This window comes from Pristiophorus japonicus, chromosome 16 (assembly GCF_044704955.1).
Source record: "Pristiophorus japonicus isolate sPriJap1 chromosome 16, sPriJap1.hap1, whole genome shotgun sequence".
NCBI lineage: Eukaryota > Metazoa > Chordata > Chondrichthyes > Pristiophoridae > Pristiophorus > Pristiophorus japonicus.
Window position 1 is genome coordinate 103,756,954 of NC_091992.1, and position 23,997 is coordinate 103,780,950.

Below are 23,997 nucleotides of genomic sequence, written 5' to 3' on the forward strand. Positions count from 1 at the left end.
AAAATACTGCGGATGCTGGAAATCTAAAATGAAAACAGAAAATGCTGGAAATACTCAGCAGGTCAGGTAGCATGTATGGAGAGAGAAACAGGAGTTAACACTCAGGTTGATGAACTTTTGTTCTGACCGGCTGAGTATTTCCAGCATTAGTTGTTTTCATTTAGTATTTTAATATTTTACAAAGTATCTTTTATCCATGGTGAGGAGTGCGGATAATAATTAGGACCATTTGGAGATTTAAATGACTGAAAGGAATCATTTAAAAAAGGCATCAACTGACACAAAATTTTAAACTGATTTTCTTTAGTCTCTCAGTGTTGAATGGTGGTGGCTAAATTGACTGCTCTCCTGGTATTGTGTCTTACCAAAATATATGAAAAGACATTTAGCAATGTTAGCTACAAACTAATAGTGGAAACTGATGGTTCTTCAATTCAATTCACTTAAAATATAGGGGAAGTCATGTTTGACAAATTTGTTGGAATTCTTTGAGGATGTAACGAACAGGGTGGGATAAGGGGGAACTAGTGGATGTGGTATATTTGTACTTCTCGAAGGCATTTGACAAGATGCCACATAAAAGGTTACTGCACAGGATAAAAGTTCATAGGGTTGGGGGTAATATATTAGCATGGATAGAGGATTGGCTAACTAACAGAAAACAGAGGTGGGATAAATGGTTCATTCTCAGGTTGGCAATCAGTAATTAGTGCAGTGCCGCAGGGATCAGTGCTGGGACCACAACTATTTACAATCTATATTAACGACTTGGATGAAGAGACTGAGTGTAACGTAGCCAAGTTTGCTGACGATACAAAGATGGGAGGAAAAGCAATGTGTGAGGAGCACACAAAAAACCTGCAAAAGGACAGACAGGCTAAATGAGTGGCCAAAAATTTGGCAGATGGAGTATAATGTTGGAAAGTGTGAGGTTATGCACTTTGGCAGAAAAAAAATCAAAGAGCAAGTTACTACTTAAATGGAGAAAGATTGCAAAGTGCTGCAAGTACAGCGGTACCTGGGGGTACTTGTGCATGAAACATAAAAGGTTAGTATGCTGGTACAGCAAGTGATCAGGAAGGCCAATGGAATCTTGGCCTTTATTGCAAAGGGGATGGAGTATAAAAGCAGGGAAGTCTTGTTACAGTTATACAGGGTATTGGTGAGGCCACACCTAGAATACTGCGTACTGTTTTGGTTTCCATATTTAAGATAGGATATACTTGCTTTGGAGGCAGTTCAGAGAAGGTTCACTCGGTTGATTTCTGAGATGAGGGGGTTGACTTATGAGGAAAGGTTGAGGAGATTGGGCCTCTACTCATTCGAATTCAGAAGAATGAGGTGTAATCTTATTGAAATGTATAAGATTATGCGGGAGCTTGACAAGATGGATGCAGAGAGGATGTTTCCACTGATGGGGAGACTAGAACTAGGGGGCATAATCTTAGAATAAGGGGCAGCCCATTTAAAACTGATATGAGGAGGAATTTCTTCTCTGAGAGTTGTAAATCTGTGGAATTTTCTGCCTCAGAGAGCTGTGGAAACTAGGTCATTGAATAAATTTTAGATAGAGATAGATAGTTTCTTAACCGATAAGGGAATAAGGGGTATGGGGAGCAGGCAGGGAAGTGGACCTGAGCCATGATTGGATCAGCCATTATTGTATTAAATGGCGGAGCCCGCTTAAGGGGCCGTACAGCCTACTCCTGCTCCTATTTCTTATGTTCTTCGGTTTGCAATTGCACACACAAGCTCAGACACCTCAGCTGAACGATCCAGAGAGGTTGGCCATTGTAGATATAGTGCTACTCTGCAGAGGGTGAGAAAACAATCCAAAGGCAGATAACGTCAAGAGCAATTTGCAATGGGAGTGCCCTCGTCAAGAGTTGGCACCTTCTTGGGTGCTGAGGAAAGGTAGTAAAAGAGCAACTAGGTAATCATCAACTCCGCAAATCAGTAAAAAAAAAAGTTACTTTTATACATAAAGATTATTGCTCCTCCTGTTCTGTCTGCCCCCACACCGCACCATTTTGTCTTCATCCTCTACATCTTCCATACCATGCAATTTACTCCAACCAAAAAGTCTTATCAGGCAGAAATATCAACTGTTTACTACATTTGCATTTACAGAAAATACTTACAGAACATACACAGCAACAATGGTTCTTTTACAGTGAAAACAAACTGATCCTCTCAGTAACATTCTAATACGTTTCAGGGAGTCCCTTATCTGGCAGCACCCCTCGTCCGGCACCATCCCCTGCCGCTGGGTGACACATGCGCAGAACGCAGCCGGTCAAAATCCTATTCACTAATATAATCTTTCTTCTCGATGCCTGGGTTATTGGCTGCCTCCTCCTAGTCACCCTGCTGGAACTCCTGCAGCCACAGTCCTCGGGCCAGCCACTTCTCTGGGGGTCGGGCCCATTCGGGCCACGCCAACTCTCCGGGGCCCACCGACACTTTGGGACCTGCCCCCGCCTCCTCCCTTCCCCGATCTCGGGCATGCTTTCTCCTCTCCTCTCCCCTCCCCACACTCACCACCCCCCCCAGACCGCCACCCACCCCCCTGGGCAGCCTCCCATCCCCCCCTCTCCATCCAACCCTTCGGGCCGCCTCCCACTCCCTCCTCCCTCCCAAAGACCTCCTCTCATCCTGCAAAATCCTTTCAGCACAGGCCAGGTCCTGAGGGTGCCGGATAAGGGAGATTCAACCTGTACTTTTTTAAATTCAACTAAGATTTTGGGCTAGAAATTCGTGGCCTTAGTGCCACTCCATAGTGCCATTAAATGGCATTAAAACGGCAGCCGCCACTCTTTTGCCAGCTGCTGACGGTTGCCACGACAGCCGCCGTTTCGTGCTTAGCTTAGCTGCCGGTAACTGGCAGTGCCTTGCTGGAGAAAATTGCGGCTTTGTGGCATAAATCAGTCTGCAACGCCGACTTGACGTCACAAGTGCGAACTTTGACCCGAGTGCTGAATTCAGCGCTGGGTCCCAAGCATGCCAGGTGACAGTGGTGATGTCTGCACCTCTTAAAGGGACAGACACGTCGTTCAGGTAAGTTTGGATTTAAGGTTTTCGACTGGGTTTTTTTGCATTTTATTGAACTGGTGGCTAGCTGCAATAGATGTGAAAAGTTTTTTTTTTTAAGTTTCATAGGGTGTGCTGCTGGACGCTTGCAAGGGCTTGGATGGTAGATGATGATTTTGAGAAGACAGAACATGTTGCAAATACTCAGCAGCTCAGGCAACATTCAAGAAAGAAAAACAGATTCATGTCTTAGGTCGAGATGCTGCCTGACCAGCTGAGTATTTCCAGGATTTTATGCTGTAATTTTACATTTACAGCATCTGCTTGCAGAGGGAAGAGGAGGAAGCAGCAGAGGAGGTGTCAGATGGAAGGATATATCCCAGACAGTCCCTTTGTGGTTAGGATATCCGGGATGAATCATCTGCCTGCGGTCCTAGAGACCACAACTCCAATTCCTCTTTCAATATTAGTCCCTCATCTTATCATGTTACAGACCATCACAAAGTCCTCTTGGCCATGATGCTGAAATAAAAGCCACCACAAAGCAAACTTTCCAATCCACCTATATACATCTATCCATCCAATGTGACATCAAGAAACCAACTCATCACCCATATGCATTCTCTTAGTGAGTGTTTTGTGTGCATCTTTGTCTATCCTACTAATGTCACACAGTGCTACCCCAGTGGCTGCAGCGTGGCTGGTGGAAGACAGCTGCCTTTTTCAGTGGGAGACATTGCAAATGTCCTTGCTGGTTGACCTTGAGGAGCTGGTGGCTGGGAGTGTCAAACCAATAATCTTCTTGGTCTTCTCCCTCTCTTCTGGTCATCCATTGGCTGGCAGGCTGCATTTCTTGGGTGTGTGAAATGAGGAAGGCACAAGGATGGAGTTGTGGTGATGGGAGGGTGGGAAAGCATGAGGTGCATGCCAGAAGGAGGATAACGTATGAGGATGCCAGCATCTTTTATCCTTTCAGCCCCACCAGTGGCCAAGGACTCAGCCATACCCCCTCAAGAATGGCCTGCACCGTCTCCTCCAAGGGGGTGAGGTGAGGCTAGGAATGGGAGATACGCCTGGTCATTGGTGCAGATTGTGGTAGGTGAGTGATTGGGGGTGGGGGTCGTGCATTAAGCAGTGTGTGAAGCTAGTGGTGCAGTTGATAGGAGATGGCTTTTGAAGATGCATTCACTGAACTTGACCAGTGGTCTGAGGTCATGAAGCGTCTTTCAGTACTGGAGCCAGGGGGCGACACTGCTGGCCCAACATTGTTCCTTCTGGACAGCCCCCTGGCCCCTGTGCCTAGAGTCCCTTTCTTGCAGTGTTTACCCTCTGCACAAAGCTGGAGCGCTGCATGAGAGACCTTGGGTGCCCCTTCCCTGGCTTGCTGAGCCACATCTATTAGTGCTGAGGCATTTATCCCATATTTTGAGGTTAGGAAGGGAATTCGGCTTTAAGAGCTGAATAATCACATTTGGTACTTCTTTTTAATGTTAAATATTTTTTTAAAGGCAGAAAGGGATGAAAACTGCATTGTTCCACTTAATTTTAATTTGTATTGCTTCGATGTGCATGGCCTCTTTAATTCTCAGACCTCTTCATTGCCCACTATTCCTTGCGAGCTCCACAGCTTCACTCAGAGACTGCACGAAGCTCCATCACTGCACCTGGACAGGAACTGTGTCTCGGCTACCTCCAGCAACGCCACCAGAACGGCATTGCATGGAAGCCAAGTGCTGCACCAACAATCTCCATCCCCCCACAGATCAATTTTTCTCCATTAGCTTTGTGGTCATTTTCAGCGGCCGTTAGCTCCAGTTGCCAGTGACACCGGCAACTTTGCTGGCTAAAATGAATTCCACCGCCCCCTTATATCTATGCTAGTAAATTACCCTTGGTATTACCCATGTTCAGTTGATGAATACAAGTTTTTTTTAAACATATACAAGATGGCGTTGGGAGTTAGAAGATATATAAACTCATTCCATAGAGCTACCTAGAGGCAATAATCAGCATAGAAAGTTGAATGGGAAATGGTGACAACAATTTACAATGTTAAATGCTAACAGAAAAGTGTGAATAAAAATTGTGACAACAAAGATTTGTGAACAAGAGTCCTAAGCACAATCGTTAATAATAGATATGGCTGTGGTGCAGATCATATACAAGATACAGCATAACCCTGTTAATTACACAGCAATAAGCCATCGCGAAAGTTCGAATCATCATATTGCTCATCATCTGAACTTCCAGTATTAGAATACAGTTGTGATCCAGTGAAGCAGTATGGTGACTATCAAAGTGAATTTAAATTTTTTTCATAAAAAAGACCTGCATGTAACAGTTACGTGCAGAAAATTACTTAACGCTGCTTTTGCTGTTAACATAGTTAGCAGCTGTGAGATGTCAATAAGAGAATTTTACAGTGTCAGCAAGTACAGTGAAAAATGCCAACATTTTCATTTGATGGCAGCCAATTTCTTTGACCTCATTGAATCTTTTTGAAGATGAAACTACTGTCAAGTGACATTGGACTAAGTTTTGTGTCTCACTACAGAAAAATAAATCACTGCCCTGTCCAAAATCTATACAGAGACAAAAAGAATAATTGAGAAAGAAAGCATTGTAGTCAATCTGTCACACAAACTCAAGAGGAGAAGCTGCAATTGTCTTGTCAGCTTTATCCAATCTTTACATAACTAAATATCCAAAAAAAATCACTGAATAGCTAATATAAAATCCAGGCGGGCACACAAACAACAAGGGTTTACAACATAGTTATTTTCTATATTCTGCTGTTAGAGAATGTTGGATGTATTTCATATTCTATTCAAATAGGTTTAGATCTTGCCACCTTTCTTGGATAATAAACTTAATATGCGCAAATTAAAAAGACACGACAGGTCCCAACATGTTCCGTTCAAAAGGAGCCAAAAAAGTTTGATGCCGAGGACACTTATCAGGCTTAGTAACAAATAAATGACATTTTTCAAGTTATCATGTGGATAATTTCATGGGGGTTAATTTTCTCGTGCTGTTTTTAGCATACTGGTTAACACATGTATATTAAAACTTTGCCAGTGTCTTTTTAATAACAACAGCAACAACTTGCATTTATATACCGCCTTTAACATAGTAAAATATCCCAAGGCGATTCACAAGAGCATTAACAAAATTTGACACCAAGCCACATAAGGGGATATTAGGGCAAATGACCAAAAGTTTGGTCATATAAGTAAGTTTTAAGGAGCATCTTAAAACAGGAAAGAGAGTGGAGCTGTTTAAGGAGGGAATTTCAGAGCTTAGGGCCTCGGCAGCTGAAGGAACGGCCACCAATGGTGGAGTGATTAAAATCAGGGACGTGCAAAAGGCCAGAATTGGGGGAGCGCAGATATCTCGGGGGGTTGTTGGGCTGGAGGAGGTTACAGAGATAGGGAGGGATTTGAAAATAATTTAAAGTCACTAACCCATCTTAAGGTGCGTTAAGATGGCAGATAGGAACTCGTGTATACATGCATTAATCAGTACTCTAAAGATAGTAGAAAATTAAGCCTCCTTACACCCTTTTCTAACAAGAATCATAGCAAATCTGATCTAAGGGCTTCATTATTTGAAGATACCAATAAAATGTAAACGTACTTAAGTTACTGAAACAACACAGTGCTTCAGTCGAGCCAATCCATGACTCTGCAAAGGGGCAGACTGTAGACACATATTCACATCTCACCGCTGTCAACCTGCGTCAAATCATTTTTAATATAGGTGCAGCTTCGAAAATCTGAGTTCCGGAATCGGGACCGATCGGTGGCAGGGTCGTCCGTAAGCCGTAAAATGTTCCAGAATCTGGACCTGCCGACCCTGGGCCTCGCCACCGCTCGCCTCGCCCCCTTAACTCAGGGCCTCTTCGCCGGTCCGCCCAAACACCACCTTCTCGGCGGGGGCCCACCCGAACATCTTCTCCTCAGCAGGCCCGAGCACCACCTCCTCGGCCGGGCCAGCCAGCCCGAGCACCTCCTCCGCGACGGGGGCCCACCCGAACACCTTCTCACAGCTCATCGGCAGGGCCCTGCCCCCCCTTTGACATTCCAAAATCCGGAAATACCTGAACCTGGGCTCGGTTATTTCCGCATTCGTGACATCAGAAAGACGAAAGTCCGGAAAAGCCCTGAATCCGGAATGGCCTCAGTCCAGAGGGGTCCGGATCCTCGACACTGCACCTGTACTAGGAACCCATAACCTATCATGAACCAGTAGTTTGAGAAAAGCAGATACTGTGGCTACAACAAAAGCAAAAGACTGCAAATGCTGGAAATCTGAAATAAAAACATAACAGAAAATGCTGCAAATACTCAGGTCAGTTGGCAGCTGTGGAGAGAGAAATAGAATTAACGTTTCAGGTCGATGACCTTTCATCAGAACTGGAAAAGGCTAGAGAAGCAGCAGGTTTTAAGCAATGAAAGGCAGGGAAAGAGGGGAGAAAGGAACAAAAGAGGTCTGTAATGGGGTGGAAGGTAGGACAAATTAAATGACAAAAGGGATGATGATGCAAGGCAAAAGGGAATGGAAATGGGACAAGTGTAGAAACAAAAGATGGGACTAAAGGAGCTGTAAATGGCAACAGCAGAATCATTACCCGCACCTGTTTGAAAAAAATGGAAGCAGTGGTTATGATCTGAAATTGTGGAACTCAATGTTGAGTCCAGAAGGGTGGAAAGTGCCTAATCGAAAGATGAGGTGCTGTTCCTTGAGCTTCATTAGAACTGTGTAGGAGGCCAAAGACAGAGAGATCAGAGCGGGAGTGGGGCGGAGAATTAAAATGATTGCCGACCGGAAGCTCGGGCTCACATTTGCGGTCTGAACGGAGGTGTTCCACAAATCGAGGTTTGGTCTCCCCAGTGTAAAGGAGACCATATCATGAGCAGCGAATACAGTACACTAAATTGAAATAAGTACAAGTATATTGCTGTTTCACCTGGTAGGAGGTGTTTGAGGCCCTGGACAGTGGGAAGGGAGGAGGAAAAAGGGCAGGTATTGCAACTCCTGTGCTTGTACGGGAAGGTGCCGTGGGAAGGGAAGGGGGTGTTGGGGTGATTGAAGAGTGGACCAGGGTGTCGTGGAGGGGGCGGTCCCTTCGGAATGCTGAAAGGGGAGGGAAAGATGTGTTTGGTGGCGGCATCACGCTGGAGGTGGCAGGCTGCTGGGGTGGAAGGCAAGGAGAAGGAGAACCCCATCATGGTTCTGGAAGAGAGGAGATGGGGTGAGAGAAGAAGTGCAGGAAATAGAGTAGGTTCAACTGTACCAGGGCCCCCCCCGAGTGTTAGGGGAGCTCTAATTTATGAATGAAACTGATCAGTGATAATAAAACATGTAGTAAAGAAAAGAGAATTTTTAAAGTTTTCAAATTTCCGTATCATTTAATTTAAGAATTTCAATTTATAATGGTGCTTTCTTGCCTTTTCTTCTCAGCATTTTATTAGAATAAAAGGTATAATTTCACTGTAATGTGTTTTTTCCTTTCACAACTTTCAGAAATACTGGAATCATTTCTTAGATAATAAAAATGCCTTTGGCATAATCAAAAAGTAATAAAAATGCTTTTGGCTTAAATTACACTAGCAGGTGGCATATTTTTTATTCACCGGTAATTTATAATGTTGGTCATGCGGAAAGGTTATTGCTCCAGTCGGAACAATTAAATCAAAAAGTTTTGAAAACAGAAACATTTGAAATCTATTCAGAAATGTAAAATAAAACCCCTCTGAACAATATCCAAGAGAAATTGTCATTTTCATATGCAAAATATATCAAGCCCATTTGGAAAGGGTTAATTAAACTATCATGTGAATTCATAGCAAAAATATAACATGCAAAATGTTATACCTGTTAAATAATGTATAGGCTTTTTAAAAGTTTACTTAAGAGATGAAAATTACAAATACTCGTTTCTTAAATTCCATTTGATAATAATCTACAGCAAATCTCGAAATTGAACAAAGCTTGGCAACACAGTTTGGTTTATGGGGTTGGGCTCCAACCAAGGTGATATACCGGAGCCCCCAAATCTACTCAATGGCCCTGGCTAAGGCAAACAATGTTAGAGGTGCAAATAGGTGCTTTGTATTACATAGCCAATTACTCAACTATTTTTTTCAAAGAAAGTTAAAAATATTGAGGTTACAAGGTACAGAAAGTAGTAATGCTGTAAAACTTCAAAATCAAACAGCTGCTACACATGTTCTCAATTTTCTTTTCTTCAATTTAAATTTAATGGTCAAATAAGAACTCATTTAAAGCTCTTGTGTAATTTTTAAAAAATACAACAGAAGTGTCAATTTGCCAAAGTTAATACAGGGTATAGAGGTTGAGTTTTTCTGTAAAATCTGCCTGTCCAAATTCTCTTGTGGAAATGGAGAACACATTTGAAAAGCTGGATTTTCCAAAAACTTGCGGTTTTAGTATTAAATATGCTGTATTATTTTTAAAAGCAGACATTGTGCAATTCTATTAGACAGTAGTAGTGGTACAGTTAAAACTAGTGAAAGAAACAATGCATTTTCCAACAGAAAACAGTATCTGAACAAATTATTCGTTTGGGTGCTCCCTGGTGCAGTTTTATAACATGTTCAGCCAGCTCTTTCTAAAATGACTATCATTATCTCTGTACTTCAGCTTCAAGATTTTATTAAGGGCTTGGTTCCCAGAAGCTGTCAATCCAATTACTTTAATTTCCAGGGGACTTTAACACAATCCAAGCTAAATACAACCCCAGCATCCCCCAACCAAAAAATACAAGCATTTAGCAATGACCTGGTTATATAAAGAGCTTTTTGATTACGCAACATTAAGAATTTAGTATTTATCTGAGGCCAGACACTGTGTAAACATACCACCTACTTAATTGGCAGATTAGCAATTTAAAATTGCATCATTAAAAATATGAAAAGTTTTGAATTCTTCATGGTATTTAGTGGGCTTTGCAAAGTCTCATTAAAATCACTGTTTACCAAATGGAATTAGTGCATTACAACTAAAAATCACAGATTAATGACAAATTAATTATTTTCTGAATGAATCTTTTCCTACTGAATTGTTTACCTCAAGGTAAACAAAATATTTTACAATTAGTCTGATTAAAGTGTAAAGCAGAAGATAGAATAGGTAGATAAAATTAAAGGTGAATGTAATTGCAGAATATAAAGTCTGATTAGGAACAGCTATAAAAAATGCAAAATCAACCACAACCTGGTGTTCCGAAAGTATTCAATATTTGTGTACAATAAAACCCAAATGCATAGCTGGCAACTTGATTGAGCACCAGTATCTGCCTAAAGGATAAAAATCTGAATGTTGGACAATTAATCATCTCACAACTGAGTTGTGTACCCAAGGTGGCTGAAATTTCCCTCACAAACGCAGCACCACTCATTCAACTCTTACAGCAAGGTGCAATACAGAACCCAAAATGCTCTGTACAAAGGAAATAATCACAAAGCTAATTAAGACTGTAAGACAACAGGAAATGGCTGACCACTAGCATGTGAGCACAAGAAAAAGTTGCTGAACATTTACTCGTGCCAAATATAGAGGTCAAGCCAGTGTTGACTGTTACACAAAAACAGTCAAATTATATTATGCAAAAGTATGGTAAACAAAATAAGCCAGGTTACATTACAACAATGACTAATCTTCAAAAGTACAGGTTGGACCTCCCTTATCCGGGACTCCCTTATCCGGCACCACCCCTCGTCCGGCATGATTCTGGTGGCCTGGGGCGCATGCGCAGAACGCGGCCGACCTCCACCCCGACTTTGCAGCCCTCCCCGACCACAGGCCTCCCCCTCCCCCCCCCGGGCATGACTTCCCTTTATCCGGCAAAATCCCTATTTGGCACAGGCCAGGTTCCGAGGGTGCCGGATAAGGGAGGTTCAACCTGTACTTCATTGGCTGTAAAGCGTTTTGGTACCTCCCGAGATTGTGAAATGCATTATGATATGTAAATCATACAGCACAGAAATAAGTAATTCGGTCCAACTGGTCAATGCCAGTGTTTATTCTCCACACAAGTCTCCTTCCACCCTCCTTCATCTCACTCCATCACTAAAACCTTCTACTCCATTATCCCTCATGTCCTATTCTAGCTTCCCCTTAAATGCATCTATGCCATTCGCCTCAACTATAAATGCAAGTTTTTCTTTCTCTCTTGTGGGATTGTAGATGCAGGGGCTCGCGAATTGCCAATATTATTTCTAATGATTAGCATGAAGAAAAATTATCAATCTGAAATGGATAAGCTTATTTCTGAAAATGCCACAGAGCTCAGCAAAGTTTTAGCACACATTAAGAACTTCAAAGAAACCATGGGAGTTGAAGTCTATTCCACATTATAGGAGCTGGATTTAGAACTGACACTGCTGTCAAAATGGCACAGTACAAAAGTATATTAAAATACTCATGTGGGAGGCAGTAAGAGAAAGAGAAAGCAAGAGAAGTGGATTAAGCAGAAATATGTTCCATTCTCCAGCACTAACATCCTTCATTTTGATAGAAACATAGAAAATAGGTGCAGGAGTAGGCCATTCGGCCCTTCGAGCCTGCACCACCATTCAATAAGATCATGGCTGATCATTCCCTCAGTATCCCTTTCCTGCTTTCTCTCAATACCCCTTGATCCCCTTAGCCATAAGAGCCATATCTAACTCCCTCTTGAATATATCCAATGAACTGGCATCAACAACTCTCTGCGGCAGGGAATTGCACAGGTTAACAACTCTCTGAGTGAAGAGGTTTCTCCTCATCTCAGTCCTAAATGGCCTACCCCTTATCCTAAGACTGTGTCCCCTGGTTCTGGACTTCTAACCTGTCCCGTCCCGTCAGAATCTTTATCTTTCTATGAGATCCCCTCTCATCCTTCTAAACTCCAGTGTATAAAGGCCCAGCTGATCCAGTCTCTCCTCATATGTCAGTCCTGTCATCCCGGGAATCAGTCTGGTGAACCTTTGCTGCACTCCCTCAATAGCAAGAACGTCCTTCCTCAGATTAGGAGACCAAAACTGAACACAATATTCCAGGTGAGGCCTCACCAAGGCCCTGTGCAACTGCAGTAAGACCTTCCTGCTCCTATACTCAAATCCCCCAGCTATGAAGGCCAACATACCATTTGCCTTCTTCACCGCCTGCTGTACCTATATGCCAACCTTCAACGACTGATGAACCATGACACCCAGGTCTCGTTGCACCTCCCCTTTTCCTAATCTGCCACCATTCAGATAATATTCTGTCTTCGCGTTTTTTACCCCAAAGTGGATAACCTCACATTTATCCACATTATACTGCACCTGCCATGCATTTGCCCACTCACCTAACCTGTCCAAGTCACCCTGCAGCCTCCTAGCATCCCACTCACAGCTCACACCGCCACCCAGTTTAGTGTTATCTGCAAACTTGGGAGATATTACACTCAATTCCTTCATCCAAATCATTGATGTATATTGTAAAGAGCTGGAGTTCCAGCACTGAGCCCTGCGGCAGGCCACTAGTCACTGCCTGCCATTCTGAAAAGGACCCGTTTATCCCAACTCTCTGCTTCCTGTCTGCCAACCAGTTCCCTGTCTACGTCAGTATATTACCCACAATACCATGTGCTTTGATTTTGCACACCAATCTCTTATGTAGGACCTTGTCAAATGCCTCTTGAAAGTCCAAATACGCCACATCCACTGGTTCTCCCTTGTCCACTCTACTAGTTACATCCTCAAAAAATTCCAGAAGATTTGTCAAGCATGATTTCCCCTTCATAAATCCATGCTGACTTGGACCGATCCTGTCACTGCTTTCCAAATGCGCGCTGCTATTTCATCCTTAATAATTGATTCCAACATTTTCCCCATTACTGATGTCAGGCTAACCGGTCTATAATTACCCGCTTTCTCTCTTCCTCCCTTTTTAAAAAGTGGCGTTAATTAGCTACCCTCCAGTCCATAGGAACTGATCCAGAGTCGATAGACTGTATGAAAATGATCACCAATGCATCCACTATTTCTAGGGCCACTTCCTTAAGTACTCTGAGATGCAGACTATCAGGCCCTGGGGATTTATCGGCCTTCAATCCCATCAATTTCCCTAACACAATTTCCCACCTAATAAGGATATCCTTCAGTTCCTCCTTCTCACTGGACCCTCGGTCCCCCTAGTACTTCCGGAAGGTTATTTGTGTCTTCCTTCGTGAAGACAGAACCAAAATATTTGTTCAATTGGTCTGCCATTTCTTTGTTCCCCATTATAATTTCACCTGAATCAGACTTCAAGGGACCTACGTTTGTCTTCACTAATCTTTTTCTCTTCACATATCTATAGAAGCTTTTGCAGTCAGTTTTTATGTTCCCGGCAAACAGCTTCTCGTATTCTATTTTCTCTCTCTTAATTAAGCCCTTTGTCCTCCTCCGTTGAATTCTAAATTTCTCCCAGTCCTCAGGTTTGCTGCTTTTTCTGGCCAATTTATCTGCCTCTTCCTTGGATTTAACACTATCCTTAATTTCCCTTGTTAGCCACAGTTGAGCCACCTTCCCCGTTTTTATTTTTACTCCAGACAGGGATGTACAATTGCTGAAGTTCATCCAGGTGATCTTTAAATGTTTGCCATTGCCTATCCACCGTCAGCCCTTTAAGTATAATTTGCCAGTCTATTCTAGCTAATTCACGCCTCAAACCATCGAAGTTACCTTTCTTTAAGTTCAGGACCCTAGCTTCTGAATTAACTGTGTCACTCTCCACCTTAATAAAGAATTCTACCATGTTATGGTCACTCTTCCCCAAGGGGCCTCGCACAACAAGATTGCTAATTAGTCCTTTCTCATTATACATCACCCAGTCTAGAATGGCCAGCTCCCTAGTTGGTTCCTCGACATATTGGTCTAGAAAACCATCCCTCATACACTCCAGGAAATCCTCCTCCACCACATTGCTACCAGTTTGGTTAGCCCAATCAATATGTAGATTAAAGTCACCCATGATAACTGCATATAAAAAGGACTAGTTCGAAGGAAAGTGAGTTGCAACATAAACCCCTAGCTCCACATAGACTCAATTCCCCCATGCTCTGGAAATGTTAACTGCAGCCGTGTCTGTCGGAAAGCACACAGCAAAGGCCACTAGGGGGAAAAAAAAGATCAGGCACTGATGCGCATCTCCTAGCGCTTGGTGCAGCTCTGCATTAGTGGTAGCTTGAGACCAGATCACATGGCATATTACCAGAGGAAAAAAAGAATATCAAATACATTCTTTGTCCAAACATTTATGTATGAATGTAAAAGTACAAGCAGGAAAACAAGGAAAATTAGAATTGGTAGGGTATATTACATGGAATATACAGCACAGAAATAGGCTATTCGGTCCAATTGATCTATGCTAGTGTTTATTATACTCCACATAAGCCCTCTTGCACTCTACTTCATCCAACCTCATCAGCATATCCTTCTATTCCTTTCTCCCTGATCTACTTACCTAGCTTCTCCTTAAATGCCTCAACTATGACTTGTGGTAGTGAGTTCCACATTCTAACCTCTCTCTGGGTAAAGAAGTTTCTTCTGAATTCTTATCGGATTTATTAGTGACCATCTTATATTTATGACCCCTAGTTTTGGACTTCCCACAAGTACGAACATCTTCCCTACAAGTACTTTATCAAAATCCTTCATAATTTTGAAGATCTTCTTTAGGTCGTCCCTTAGCTTCTCTTTACTAGAGAAAAGATAAAAATTAAATTAACAGAGGAAAGGAGGATGATAGGATGAGCACAAAGATTTATCTTAAACTAGATTTTTTATGTGGGGTTTATTTCAGTAATTAGTTTTACAAGATTAAAGATATTCTTAATGCTAGAGTTGCTTTATTACCATAAAATAGTTGTCAGCATCAGTGTGCAAGTTGAAATTGTACAAAACCAGTCGACCCTGGAAGACAGGAGGTTGCCTGAAAGTACCAGCACTCAAGGATTAAAAGACTTTGTCCTTTCAAACCTGATGAGGGCTATGAAGTTACTCTTGAAAAATTTCTCCTGAAATACATCTCTATGAACATGATTTGACATAGTAAAACAATTTTAAGTTTTTAAAATAAAGTATTTTCTACTGGAAAGCTTAGTTCACATTTCAACAGATGAGATTTAATAAATTTGGGTCCAAAAATAACCGTATGGACACCATATTCACTCCGCCCACTTTTAATATAATCGGTCCACCATTTTAGCTATGTAATGTAATACAACAGGAACAAACACAGACAACTTTTTTTAAAAAAGCAAGTCTAGCAGACTAGACAGATTCAGTTCTGCTACAATTCTGGCCACTTCCCCCCAAAGTTCTGATGCCATTTTTATTTTTGGAAAGGTGTTAGTGTGACCATATTGCATTGTGGTTAAGAAAGCTGGAGCAACAATCCTAAGCTAGGTGGTGAAATTCAACTTTAGCGAGGGCGCAAATGGGCAGTTGAGAATTAGCTGCACATTATACATCCCGCCTGATTTTCTTTTCCATGTGTATAATGAGTGCCAATTCGCTACTGCCCATTTTACTCCTTAGAGATCTTCATCTGGATGTCTTTAAATGACTTTAAAAATATGATTTTATAAAATATTTTCTAAATATGCCAACGGCATCTGGTGGTAGGTCAATACCGAACCAACCCTGGCTTTATTGGTACTTATCCAACCTGAATAGCTTGGTCCTGTTCGAAAGCTTGAAATAAAAACAGCAGCTCCAACTGCTGCAGAATACTCAGAATTTTCAGTTTGTATCAGTCTCAGAAATTGCAGCTGCATGCTCCTGACCTCATTTACTTGGCATCATAATGTGGTTCTACAACAGATGTGATGAGACCAACTGTTAGTATGGATGATGCAAGATGACTGAAGGGTATATGACTTTTTCAATTTAGAATGAGTGCGTGTGTGTAAAAAAAAAAAACAGGGAGCATAACTCTCAAGTGGTTTTGTGAAAGGAACAAATTAAATGGAAATTATTTTGTTTTTACTCGGGAAACCATGTTTAACCAAATTCTTCTCTTCAACTAAATGAGGAAATAATCTTATGTATTAAAACAGGAACACTCCAACCGAGATTGAAGTTGACAAATTCCCCTCTTATCTTTTCCTCAATCACTTCCACTCAATCACCACCATCTCCATAGTAATCCGCCAAAAGCCAGACTTAAGCAAAGAGGCATGAGGTCCAGTTAAGAGACGGCAAAAGTTACATCCCAAGGACTTTTCCAAAAAGGTTTGTCATCTTTCTAAAGTTCCCATACTAAAAATTACAAACTTGGAACAGATAGGTGCATCAAAATCTACAAGATTTTTCACAGAAATTGGATTTAAACAATATTTCACAAAGTCCCTAACATTACAGAGTTGCAGTAGCAAAGTAATTAAGCCAGCTCTGCTTTCTCCCTTAGCGCTGAATACCTCTTTTCTTCTAGGCTGCTCGACTTGAAGCACTTTTGTCACAAAAGGGATTAAGATTTATAAACTGTATGTCAGCCAACACCATTAGCAGTATAGTTAAGCTGCAGGAGTTGCTGAATTGCCTTTCTTGTTACAGTATTTGGAATTTTTCCTTTTAGCTTACAAAAGCTGCTGACTGTGATAAAATAAGCATCAATGCTGCAGTCAGCAATCCCACCATGCACCAGAATGTTGAACATTGTAAACAGCTGTCATACAATATGTAACTGTGTTTGTCAGCTGACAGTGCAGTCATGTGCAAATAGGCTGACAAGAACATTGGAAAAATATTAATCTAAAAAAAATAGTTAATGGGATGTCAACGCTAATTAGATTTTGCTGCATTTCTTCTCAACAAGTCAGCAGTATGAAACAATTTTACTTATTGTAATAAAGCAGCTCAGACTTACGGTAAGACAAACCAATACTACTATAAAATCAAACACGACTGGATTTTAATCACATGTACAAGTTGATTTCTTTTCACCAGAAATATGGAGAATTTTTTAATAAGAAACCTGTAACTATATCAGAACCTTTCTAAAATTAGTCTCAGAAAAGAAATTCCTTAGTAGTGAATTTCCTGTACCTTATCCCAATTAGCCCCAACAGTAACCAGCAATGAGCTATATCACCATAGAAGGCATTGGAGCATGGTCTTATTCTCACATTAGCTCTTTCAACAGGCTTGGCTAATTAATGATCAAAAGGAGGTGATTATTTCCTCTCTAACACAGGGCTATTGAGGCTAATTTTAACAACCACACTGCCACAACAGCTGAGACCTATTAGCTCAGTACGTCTCAGTTGAGAGAGAGAGAGACAGAGAGAGAGCGCGAGCACGAGCGAGAGAGCAGAGGATCCCAGGTTCAGTACCCAGTCTATGCCGAGTTAGTTGATCTGGGTACCCTACCAAAATGTGCGCATATGTAGACACGATCACTACTGGCTATGATGCCAAGTGATAACTGTGATGATCGAATAGCCTGCTGGTGCAGTTTAGCCTTGCACAAGAAAGGACAGCATCAAATGAACCATACCTCAACAGAAGATGATCCCTTCAGGCAAAGGGAGAAAACGGCATGAAAAATAAGCACCAGATGACAGTTAAAGTTAGCTGACTAGTTTCAATGTGGGTCAAATCTGCTATAAATGGGTTAGTTCCATGAATGTAGAAGTTGCAAATGCAGAATAGGCTATAACACTAACCTTCAACTTCAACATCTATTTTCTTCACGTGTAATTCCCAAATCCTACAGTATGACTCGTGATTAAGTAAATCCCCAGTCAGTACTATATCCTATTTTCTCTAAACCACTGCCATCCAGCAATGCCCCTACAAAAAAGTATCAATATATACTGACATTTTGGGTCAAATCAACACTTCATCTTTTTAAAGTACTGACATCAGTTTATCTTTAAAATCAAAACTACACAAGCTGTATTTTTGCCCAACAGAAATATGCTTGGTCTGTTTCATTAATCTCAATTTTTTTTATTTTGTATGGCACCTGCAGAGCAGAATTACTGTAAATTCAAATGATTTAAAACAATATTGTTACAAATTTCTTGCCTAATGCCCTTCACGCTTATTAGTTTCAAACGCTCAGCATAAATTCTTATCTCTGTATATATTAGAAGTCTTGCGTGTGTGAATGCGGCACTACATAGCACATTAGATTAATCAAGATGCAGAACCAGAAACCGCTGATGTTTCAATCACTTAATCAAAACACGCGGAGCACCACATCAGCTGCTTCTGCTAATAGATTTTGAGATGAGCCCTAATCATCATTGATTCTTTTCATTCATATATCGTACATTTCCATTTCAAGCCAGCATATCTCTCCCAACTCCCCACGAGCAGTGATACACAAGATCCAATAGAGGCCCACATTCATTTTATTTGGGGAAACAGTGTAAATATATATTAAAAATGTAATGCAGTCTTATTAAAACCCAGAAAGTTCAAAAAGGTATAAACTTGGCATTTAAACTGCTAAAGTTTGGATTTCATGCACAAGTAGATTTTATTGCTTTTTTGATAATGTGATTAGTCAAAATTAGTTGACCATATATTTATAGGGACATCACAGTCTGTGACTCTCCTGATTGGAGTGCATCTCTAGGGGAACGGGACTTTTATCTATCATAGAGATATCCCCCTGGCAACCTCCCAGCCTCAGGTCAGTTGCATATGAGAAGCGGGTTCCTTTTCCTCTGCCAGGGAGTTCAGCCGAAAAGAGAGTGGAGTTTGGACGCAGCAGGACTCCTGAAACGAACGGATGCAGACAACCTCTGTGTTGCCTACAGAAACAAAGCCTTTCTGTCGAAAAAATGTTTTACTCCCCTCCTTGGGCCCGTGAAAGGCACAGGCTCAAGAAGAAGATTCAAAGAAGTTTCCCAAAAAAAAGCCATTTTGCAGGCAACATGGAGACTGCCAGGAATAATTTGTCTTGGCCTTCCGCCAACCACTGAATGCTGGATACATGACCCTTGCGTCTAATATTCAAACAGCATAAATGCTGGCAAGCATGGCAATTTATCTCATTTGCACACAGGTTGTACACACCCAGCCAACAAAAAGAAAAAAAGACTTGCATTTATTTAGCGCCTTTCACGACAGATGTCCCAAAGTGCTTTGCAGCCAATGAAGTACTTTTGAAGTGTTGTCACTGTTGTAATGTGGGAAACACATAGGCAGGTGAATGTCAAGCTAACTGCACTGACCACCTGGAAATGCGGACACAGCGGAATGCATCTCTGTATACCTTCCTGCCGCAGAAAAGGCTACAAAGCGTAGATCCGTGTATCTTGTTTATACATGTAGTCAATGGCCCGGAATTTGCAGTCCTGATGATGGCTCACTGGCAGCGGAATTCCTAAAGTTTCAGTGTCATTCACTGCTCCTCCACAGGCTGCGCTTTGCTGCTGCTCCACCCCACCCCACCCACAATCAGCGTAATCTCTCAAATCATGGAAACTGACGAAAATTTTGGCTCTTCCACAATCATTCCGCTGTTAAATGCCACATTAAAAGTTAGACCGTTTAAGGTTAGATGTAACTGGGGGCTTGAACAGCATATTGACAGCTAAACAAATGTTATGGCCCTGAAAAACTAAATTCTAATTTTGTGGAGTGTGAAATTTATCCATTTTAATAAAAGTTTTAAATCACAAACTTTTCTTTTAAAGCTTGTTCATCTTTATTTCAGGTTTACCTTTTCCCCATGTGAGAGCCCCAATCTTTGTTTTGCTCGCTAACATTTATAAAAAGTTAGAATCAAAGGAGCTTACCCACTTCCTGGTTCGCTTGTCTGTGAGAATTCTGATTTTGATTGGCTTCTTAGTCAGGCTGTTGACGTCATGGCAGCTCTTCGCTAAGAATCCCCATTAACTTGCGTTGATTTCAATTATGTGTCGGAAAAGTGGAACTTCTTGCCACAGAGATCGCGAGATCTTTGTGCAAAGCTTACTTTGGGGTCAGCGATGTGGGCCTTTGCTTTGCCGCTGACTGCAAATGATTAGCCATTGTAAAACGAACAAAATAATGGAGACCATTGCCTATGAAACTCTTAGCTCTTGCAAAGATTGGGGAATAAATATGTACCATCATTTTTTATGATTGGATTTTTTTTTTAAAAACCACAGTCCATCAACCATATATAGAAAGATACAATTTATCAAAGTGCATTTATTAACCACTTATACTCTTGGGTAGCCAGTTCCCATGAGCGGTAAGTGACTTTACTCGCTACTACAAAATATAACATTCGCACATGTCCAATTTTTGTTTTGCAAGTGAAAAAATATTTTTGAATATTAAGAATAATCTCTGCCTATGCAATCATCAGTAGAAATTCTACGGTCAAAGATGCACTCTACATAAACTTGGTTGATATGCACTAGGTATTCTGGACAAAAAAACTAATCTTTAAGGGGAACACAATTCATTATAAAAGAATTCAGCTACATAAATTATATTCTAATGCAAAGCATGGCTCATAATTTGTGTTCTTTTCCCAATACTTTACAAAAGATATCAGTGTATTTGAATGGAATTTCTTACAGAACAGAAATTCTTTTCTTTTGTAACATAAATCTACTGATTTTACAAATATAACAGCGGTGTATTGAACTTCACAAAATCTGAAGCAACCATGGGTCAACAGCAATTGCTGAATAACACTGCAGCAAACATAACCAGTGAAATAAATGCACTATCTGGAGCAATCCATCTAAAATCTTCAACCTCAAAAAATGTGCTCTTTAGGGACATAAGGCAGCTGTACTGAAAGATAATGGTTATTCAGTGCAGAAACAGAATCTTGTTACTCCAGGCAGATAAAATTAGAACACAGTAAAACTAACACTCCCTTGTTCCCACTTCATGTGATACAACTAAAAAAAAAGACATTCTTGTGTCTGAAAAAAATAACAAAGGCATTGGTATTCTTATAGATTGCATTCACCAGCTTAAATTCTAGCTCTCAAATAGGTTGAAATATAATAACCTCAGCTGCCATCAACATATGCATGATCCCACCAGTACAGATGAATTAATCCCAAAGTTATTTCATTTTAGTCAGTGATTCACTCGTATATGTAAACTTTGTTTATGATCAATGGTCCTGCAGTTATTTTGTTTTAATCAATGTGGATCAGTTCCAAACAAATATAGTAATCTGACTTGTTTTTCTTCTCAGAATTCAAATTTGAATAATTCAAACATTTAAGGCAGTATCCTCTTTCTTCAGCAAAGCTGTCTAACCCATTTCCTAATCTTTCTCTTGCTTGGCACTCATTCCAGGAACACCATCTGTGAATGCCGCGAGATGTTTTTTACTTTAAAGCTGCTATATAAATTCAAGTGGTTAACTCAGTACAAGTGTTACTAAGTTTTCACACTTGGAAATTGGATCCTATTTTGCTGCAAATGTTCAAATTTTAATAGGAGTAATTTTTTGTGCCACAAATTGTAACTTGATAATAGCAACCTCCATCCTTGAATCTTTATAAAAAGACATTATTGATGCTAAATCCCAAATTGTCAATGCTCCATGAAATTTAGTTTGAATCACACAATAGCCTGAAGAAATACTTTTGCAAGTTTATTTGGATTATAACCTAGAATTAGATGAACATACAGAACCACGTAGTGATTATCTTTGGTTCAGAAATGTTACTACAATATTCAAAGATACCTGTACTGGAATAAATGTTACTATGCTTTCAAACATGTGCAATATGTAGCACAAGACAACCTGTAGCATGAGAGAAGTGAAATATTATCTTCTCACTTTTGGCACCAAAAAAACAGTCAGCAGAGCCAGCGCAACATATTTTGTCATTCTGCACAGAATCTCTGCATTGTGGTCCTATTAAGACCCGAAAACAATTTTTTTAAATCACCATATATCCAGTGTAGAGGTGGTAATATCATATTTTCGTGATCAAGTCACAACACTAAGCCCATACCAGAACCTGCACCTTAATATCATTTTCCAATATTTTTCAATGTTAGATTCACACAATCAAGGGGGTGTTTGTGTATAAGCGTACAGCATAGCTCCTTGGCTCTCTAGCAAAATACCAAGAGTATATTCATATTATGAGCTAAATATTCAAGTACAGTGATGCATGCATTAACACATTATTGTACCAACACACTTGGCATAAATATAAAATCTGCTGAAAGTAGCTCAGGTTATCTGACTTTAGCAGCGTATCAACGTGTATAAATGGAGTCGGTCAATTATTTGCCACTCAACATGCTTGGGAACTACATTTTTTTTTAAAAAAGCTTTATTTAATCAAATCTGCAACCAAAACAAATGGTTTACTCACTGTCATAACAAGTTCAAAGGGGTGTTTGTAAACCCTGACGGGTGACTGGTATTTCTGGACCATGACTGCACTTGCATCAAAAGCACCTAAAAAACGGGATGAAAAAAACAAAAGACTTAGATTTATATAGCACCTGTATACCCACCGGACATCTCAAAGCACTTTACAGCGAATGAAGTATTTTTGGAATATCGCCGAGAGCATGCAGAAATCAAGCGCAAACAGCAGAAGGAGCGTGCAGCAGAAGGAGCGTGCAGCAAACCAGACTCCACACCCACCCTTTCCTTCAACCACTGTCTGCCCCACCTGTGACAGAGACTGTAGGTCCCGCATTGGACTGTAGTCACCCGAGAACTCACTTTTGGAGTGGAAGCAAGTCTTCCTCGTTTCCGAGGGACCGCCTGTGATGATTTTTTTTTAAAGAATATAGGAAATGCGGCAGCACAGCAAGCTCCCACAGACAGCAATGTGATAATGACCAGCTAATCTGTTTTTGTTATGTTGATTGAGGAATAAATATTGGCCTGGACACCAGAGATAACTCCCCTGTTCCTCTTCAAAATAGTGCCGTGGGATCTTTTACGTCCACTTGAGAGAGAGACGGGTTTAAGGACACATCCGAAAGACGGCACCTCCGACAGTGCAGCACTGCCCTGAAGTGTCAGCCTAGATGTTTATGCTGGACTGGGGGACTTGAACGCACAACCTTGTGACTCAGAGGCGAGAGAGCGTTCACACACTGAGCCACAGCTGACACTGCGAGGAAGGAGAGCGAGACAGCTGGAGACCAACCAAACAAAACTGAGAGCGCTCATTTCCTGCGCTGCTAAACAAAACAGAAAGGCACCAGCTCGGCGACATCCTGACAAGAGGGAGCAGAACTTGTGCTTGTTTGTGGGGGGGGGGGGAAGGAGGGTGTCAGTCGAATCGATTCTTCTTTTACTCTGTGAAGTGCCCGGGGACTGGGACAGGGACACTTGCCCGGCTGGAGGGAAGCGACCGGTGGACCGGACAGGAGCAGACCAGACCTTCCCGCACGGACAGCTGCTTCGCTCGCCCGCCCGCCCCAAATCCCCTTCGGTCCAACTTTCAAACAGCCGGAGTAAACAACGCCGAGGCCCCGGCCCAGCTCCCTCACACACACCACAGGAACACAACACCTACCCGCAGTTCTTTAAGCCGCTCTCGCCGACCTGACACGCTTGCAGTGTCTCTCTCGCCCTCCCTCCCCGCTCACAGACGGACGATAGGAACGCGGCCCCGGACCCGCGGACGCCCCCGCCGCCACCAGCCCCGAGACTCCCCGGCAACCCCAGCTCGCGCCTGCGCACCGCTGCCGCGCCGCCCGGGCCGGAGTGTGACGTGCGCGAGCCAGCGCGAGTCACGTCAAAGCAAAGCCAAGCGACAGAGAGAGAAAAAACATTGCTCACCGCCCGCAAACTGCAGGAACATTGCTCACTGCCCGTAAGCTCAATTACTCACCGACTGCAAAAAAAATAATTGCTCGCCTTCCGCAACATCTTACTGACAGCAAACTGCAAAAAAAAACATTGCTCGCTGCCCGCATAAACATTACTCACCGTCCGCAAAAATATTGCACACCCCCCCTGCAAAATGTTACTGATCTC

General features: G+C 41.7%; 1 protein-coding gene across 1 annotated transcript in view; it reads right to left on the minus strand.

Annotated features, from left to right (window-relative positions):
- The window catches only part of LOC139226691 (SEC14-like protein 1), a 51,910-nt gene extending 28,231 nt beyond the window's left edge, over positions 1-23,679 (minus strand). Inside the window, exons 1-2 of the mRNA XM_070857637.1 lie at positions 23,534-23,679; positions 22,370-22,455 (exon numbers count right to left, since the gene is read on the minus strand). Of these exons, the coding sequence (XP_070713738.1) occupies positions 22,370-22,432 (63 nt within the window). The 5' untranslated portion in view covers positions 22,433-22,455; positions 23,534-23,679. The remainder of the gene's footprint in view (positions 1-22,369; positions 22,456-23,533) is intronic.
- Between the last annotated feature and the right edge of the window lie 318 nt (positions 23,680-23,997).